Below are 6,000 nucleotides of genomic sequence, written 5' to 3'. Positions count from 1 at the left end.
GGCAATTAAGAGGACGTTACACAGACATTAATTGTTGTCTACGTCTAACAAGTGGGTAACATAGCAAATTGTACGCAGATCGCGTTTAACTCTGTTTAAAATTAGAGTGAATTTACCTCTAATAAAATTTAAACATAAAATTATTATCTACGGCATCTTAAAGGTTTTTTGTTATATTTCAATTTGAAAGTGAGTTATGAGTATTTTAAGATATACAAACAATTAAAAATTCTATAATGCTCAGATATTTAAAACAAAAATATAATATAAAGCCTATGAGATGCCCTAGAGTTTAGGGCCTAGATAATCTTACCTTAAAATTTTATAAGAGGTTAGTAAATGCACTCTAATTTTTAAACTAACAGAGTTAAACGTGATCTGCTGAGCGCAAAATGTTCAATGTTACGCACTTGTAAGACGAAGACAAAAAATGTCGGTGTAAAGTCCTCTTAAGATTATTTATTTAACAATTAGTAATAGGTACAGTAGATTGAATTAAATATTTCCGAAAACTTTTAAATTTAAATTGTCATTATGTATTTAAAGTTTAATAATATAGGTACGCAAAAGTTTCAAGTCCATACGAACAATATTTTATAATGACATCAAAATAACTAAAACCGTTATCCTTCATTTAAGTAGGTATTCATTTTTTTAATTACAATTAAATAAGAAAATCGTTTGATAACAAATCGTTATTTTCAAGTGAATATCCAATTCCTTCAAAATTTAAACTTCAAACGCTCATAAAAAATTACTGTGAATTTACGCTCAATTCTTTTTTAATTCCAGCAATGAATACTTATGAAGAACCTTTCATTCAATTTTAACCTTTTTGACTGAACGAACATTTCTGTATTCAATATCATTATAAAAAATAATGAGATCGGGATCACTAATATTTATAAATAGATAAAAAAAAGATTCATAATATGCTTTAAATTATACCATGTATAGAAAATTATAATATAAATATTTAAATATTTAGTGTAAACTCAAAGAATCTACAGTTGTTTGTTTTGGATTTATAACATTGTAAGAAAATCGATTTTATTGAAAATTGGTTATGAAGTCTTTGTCTTTTTTTTTTACCCAATTATGAACAAAAGTATCTACTGATACTAAATCTTAACATTTTATCCACTCTAAATAGTGTCATCAGTCACAAAAAAAAATACACATCATAAAATCAATATATTCATTTTACCGAAAAAAAAATAAGAAAAATATTATCATAGTTCGGAAACACTCGTATACATATACCATAATAATATGCATCTAGTTATTTTATTTTACCGCGTGTAGATATAAGAAATTTAGAAATACATTTACAAATTACAGGAGTCTGTATGTACACATAATATTTGTATCATTTCACGTTTCTTTGTCCGTTAAGGGTGAACCATTGTACCGATACCAATTATACCTACGTATATTAAACAACTAATAAAATAATATGTATACATACTTTCTAAATGAAAAATCTAAACGATTAAGTCCGATATTAATCACAAATTTAATTAGATAGGTACCTACGCATAGTATACCATTTGTGATTATGAATATAATTTTTTTTAATGTTTGAATCTGGTATTTGTGCTAAGCATTATTTCAATATTTTGAAAATAATGGTTTCAAATTGTTTTATCATTATTAAATAAAAACAATTTAATGTTAAAATTATTTTCGTTCTCGACGACAAAATTAACAATATTATACAACTTCACTTTTATTGCGAACAAAATACGTACAAAAATAAATCAATTTTATAATATGTGATAGAAAGTTATAAATATTTAGATTACGATTCAACAAGTTTCAAATAATACAAGCATAAATATTTAATTTTTTTTGGGGGGGGGGAGGAACTATTTTTTTATGCAGAAGTATATTAGTAATAATTATAAAGTATAAGATTATATAAGTATATTAGTAAGTATTATATAAGTAATAATTATCATGGATATTAACAAGTTGCATCCCGCCCGATTGATCTTAGGTCGACAATAACCCAGCTTTAATCTGTGCGATAATTGTAATCGTCTAGACTAGTTTATTATCCTGGACAAACAATTAATATTTTTGGAATTCAGAAAAATCTGTTAATGGTCTGACACTAAATTGTCAAGATTTAAAATCATCTAAATAACGTTGTCACCATTTTATTTTGTAAAATAGTAAGCACTCGAATCAACTGCGCGTTATCTGTGAGGCACGTTATTATTATACTTGTCGTTATCGTTATTATAACATTTTATTGGTCGATGAACTCTGGACACTAAATGCTAAAATATATCGGTATTAAATTACACTGTACATTCATATATAAGTACAACAGTCAACAGAGGTACTGCACATACGACTGAACAGGCATCGCCGAACGAGTGCGTTTACCCAATTACGGCGAATGTGTCGAGTATGGCAACAACGAATATTGTACCTAAGCGCAACCAGATTTTGCATTTTTTTTTGAGTGACGGACCATCGATCGTGTCTGGTGCGGGGGGTTGATGGAAATAGAATAAGAGAAAAAATGAATGATAACACGAAATGTCGATTCGACAGCAACTATGGGTATTGGGTAGGTACATGGCGATAAATTGTCCGGTTGTGTGCTTACGGTATATATATTATCCGATGACCGATGGTCAAATTATACTCCGAAATATTGAATTGCCACCACCTCACAGCGTGACCGTCCCCAATGTCCTTTACGCGCCATTTGTACGTAGCATATTGCATTATAATAATATATTATTATTCCACATAAGTTTTGTATTTTCCGGAAGTGGCGAATATCAAGGCGGCGCACTTTGTCGTACACAATTATGGATATAATTTAAGCGGAGGACTTAATATTATAACAGATGATGGTTGACGGGGGACGGCGTCAGAAATGAATTGGTTCATTTTTTTGTTTTAGGTTTTTTCCCCACAAATATTCCTTTTGATTCGTCTAATTTATGTGACCGGTATTTGAAAATGTGTTCAAGACAAAAGCTGATGGCTTAATTTCCTGTCAGCTCGACGAAGCATAATGCTGTAAAGGCGCGGTGAGACAATGTATAAACAAAAATGGCGTGGATAAGTCGAAAATAATATAATTATAATAATAATCTTTTATTTGAGATCACCTCAATCCTTTTCGTTTCAAAACTGACGGGATGAACAAAGTAATTTAATACGGGTTTAATTCCACGTTATTTTATAGCTATTATGTACGGTGTGAATAGGTAGGATATTACAATAGTAACTTTGATAAATCACACCGATTTACAACTCCAAACGCCGTCTTAAATTTGAACTCCGTAATTCATCGCGAGACATATTGCTTATTATTTATGGCCACAGTTCCATAAAATCTTTTTTCATATTCTTGATAATTGTAAATTAATATTTGAAACATCCAGAGAACAAGTGTTACGTAGGTTTAAGTAAGTTAAAGTTGAAGTAGGTTAAAGTAATTTAGAATTGCTGTGTTTGTTTCGCAGAATAGGTGTCTAGACTTTATAGACGTCAGACGTGTTCATTGGATGATTAGAATATCATTAAATAATAATAACAACAACAACAACAACAATAACCGCTTCGGCACCTCGAACAAATGTTATAGTGTTAGGTTAGCTTTCCCGTCCCGCAAATATATCGTTAGGTACTAGAAGAGTGTTAATCGTTAACTTATTAGTTGTTATCGTACCTATACCGTTGCCGATTGTACAGCTTAATTCTGTACCCACGACAATATATATTAGGCTGTTATATCTGCTTAAATGTCGTGCAAATGATTTAGGCCTAAGGAAGTTTCTCGAAGTTTCTCTATAAGAATTTTATACTTGACCAACAAATCTAAATATTATATACATACAGTTTTTTTTTATATTTTAAGTTTAAATTTGGTCGAAATTATACATTTAAACGAGTCATAATGATTTAGGTTATTTCGTTGTAATTTAAAAATAATTATTGGATACTTGAAACTTTTAAAGTACCTACTAGATTATTATATTTTATAGACACAGCGATATTTTCAAATGTAATATTTTCGGATAAAATCAATTCAACTTACTGTGCTAGGTACTAATAATAAAATGAATTACTTTTTTAGCAATAATATCATAAAACAAACTTTGTAGTATACGCTTAAAACACTTATGAACACTAATGAATAAGCAAACTGGTCATTCTCGTCTTCCTACAATCTTATATTCAGTTTTATATTGATTAATGCGTCGTCCTTCTTTCTGTGCTGCGTCATTAAATTTGTTGAATAATAGTTTTAGACTACATTGTGATTTCCATCAACACTTCATCGTTAGGTATGCATAAGTAAGCTAACATAAAAGTCGAGAATTGTTATCCCTTCTTTAGTCTCAATTCTCATGTCTCTTATTACCTTTTCCAAATCAAGATTTAACAGGATGATGAGTGACATGAAATCATCACGTCTTAGAACAGATTTTACTACTGCTGGATCTGATTTCATGTTCCTGACTTTAATTTTAACCATAGTTTCTATGATGCTGATTGGAACTAAGCTGACGAATTTCTGTGAAAAATTAAACATCTTCACAATATTCACGAGACTTTCCCTATGAATACTATCGTACGGTTTTTTGAAGTCAACGATCAACGTATGTATCTCTTTATTGAATTCTAGGTTTTCATATACACTTCTATAGGTATAGGTAGCGTCTAATAATGAATATTTGGTCCACCGTTCACCTTTCTGGTTTGAATCCACATTGATATTCTCCAATGGTTTGGTTTGATTTTGCATTAATTGTAGCTGGGAAGAAGTTTGAAAATAAAATTGTACACCACATTCGACAAGGCTATTTCCCTTTAGTTATTACAGTCTCATTTATCTCCTTTTTCGTGTATTGTACAGATTAAAGGAGTTTCCATTCTTCCGGAAGTTCTTCTGTAATCCATACTTTTTTAATCAGTATAGCCAAATTCATTCGGTCATCTCTTATCCCCTTTTTTATAGAAGCTCGACTTGGAAGCAGTCTTCACCTGGTGTCTTGTTGTTTTTTAAGCTCTTTATTTGTACTTTTAATTCCTCTTTCTATGTTTCATTCCTCAAGAAAATGTCTTACACCCAGAACAATAAATTGAACATTAAGATATTTCAATTAAATCTCTCGAGCATGTGACTTTTCGTTATACATATTATTCCAGTTTTCACAAATGCATTCGCATGCAGTTAGAAATCAATAACCAATAATCGGTGTGTATATTATGATAATTTGAGTAATAACCCCAATTTTTACCTGAAAATTAAAAACTTGTTGTGGTATCACGAAAATAATTATATGCGATAATTAGTTCACTATGTGTGTGTGTGTTATTTATATATAATATATCATATTTTTGTGCAAACGTGTAGAGATAAATGTGCTCAATTGAGGACTGTGGCGTTAATAGTAACCCATGCCTATTTAGTGGATTTACTATATGACACTTTAACAAGACTTATTGCAACGGTCTAGTTGATGACCATACTTATAATAATATACAATAACCGTACGACGATTGGTTGTAGCGTGAATTAAAAATATTGACAACTTATGGCAGTATAATATAGGTATGGAAAAATAATAATAAAAACCAATTTATTTTAATCGTTTTTGACATCTTGAAAAAAAAACTAAAACAGTATAATGCTCGATAATGGACAGGGTATTTATACATTTAATGGATTTTATTATTGATAATAACACAAAGTCCATATTGTTTATAAGTAAACCGTATAATTGTTTATTATTTTATTTTATTTTTTACTAATTTTTAGTTTATATAAAATTAATTCAATTACATACTGTAAAAATAAAACGTACCTATTAACTCTTTTTTTTTAATTTAAAATAATCTTTATTTTTTAATAATTACAATCTGTAAGTAATTTATTTAAAATTACCTATCAGTTATGAGATACATGAATAGAACAGATATCTGTGCAACAAGTCATAACGTGGTATTGACAAAATTACGGTTCTT

General features: G+C 29.4%; 1 protein-coding gene across 1 annotated transcript in view; it reads right to left on the bottom strand.

Annotated features, from left to right (window-relative positions):
• Positions 1 to 4,857: 4,857 nt before the first annotated feature.
• The window catches only part of LOC132943655 (uncharacterized), a 40,152-nt gene continuing 39,009 nt past the window's right edge, over positions 4,858 to 6,000 (bottom strand). Inside the window, exon 2 of the mRNA XM_061012675.1 lies at positions 4,858 to 4,921. Coding sequence (XP_060868658.1) covers positions 4,858 to 4,921 — 64 coding nt within the window. The remainder of the gene's footprint in view (positions 4,922 to 6,000) is intronic.

The sequence above is a fragment of the Metopolophium dirhodum genome, chromosome 4, assembly GCF_019925205.1.
Source record: "Metopolophium dirhodum isolate CAU chromosome 4, ASM1992520v1, whole genome shotgun sequence".
NCBI classification, from domain to species: Eukaryota; Metazoa; Arthropoda; class Insecta; order Hemiptera; family Aphididae; genus Metopolophium; species Metopolophium dirhodum.
This window is presented reverse-complemented; position numbering and strand designations above follow the sequence as displayed.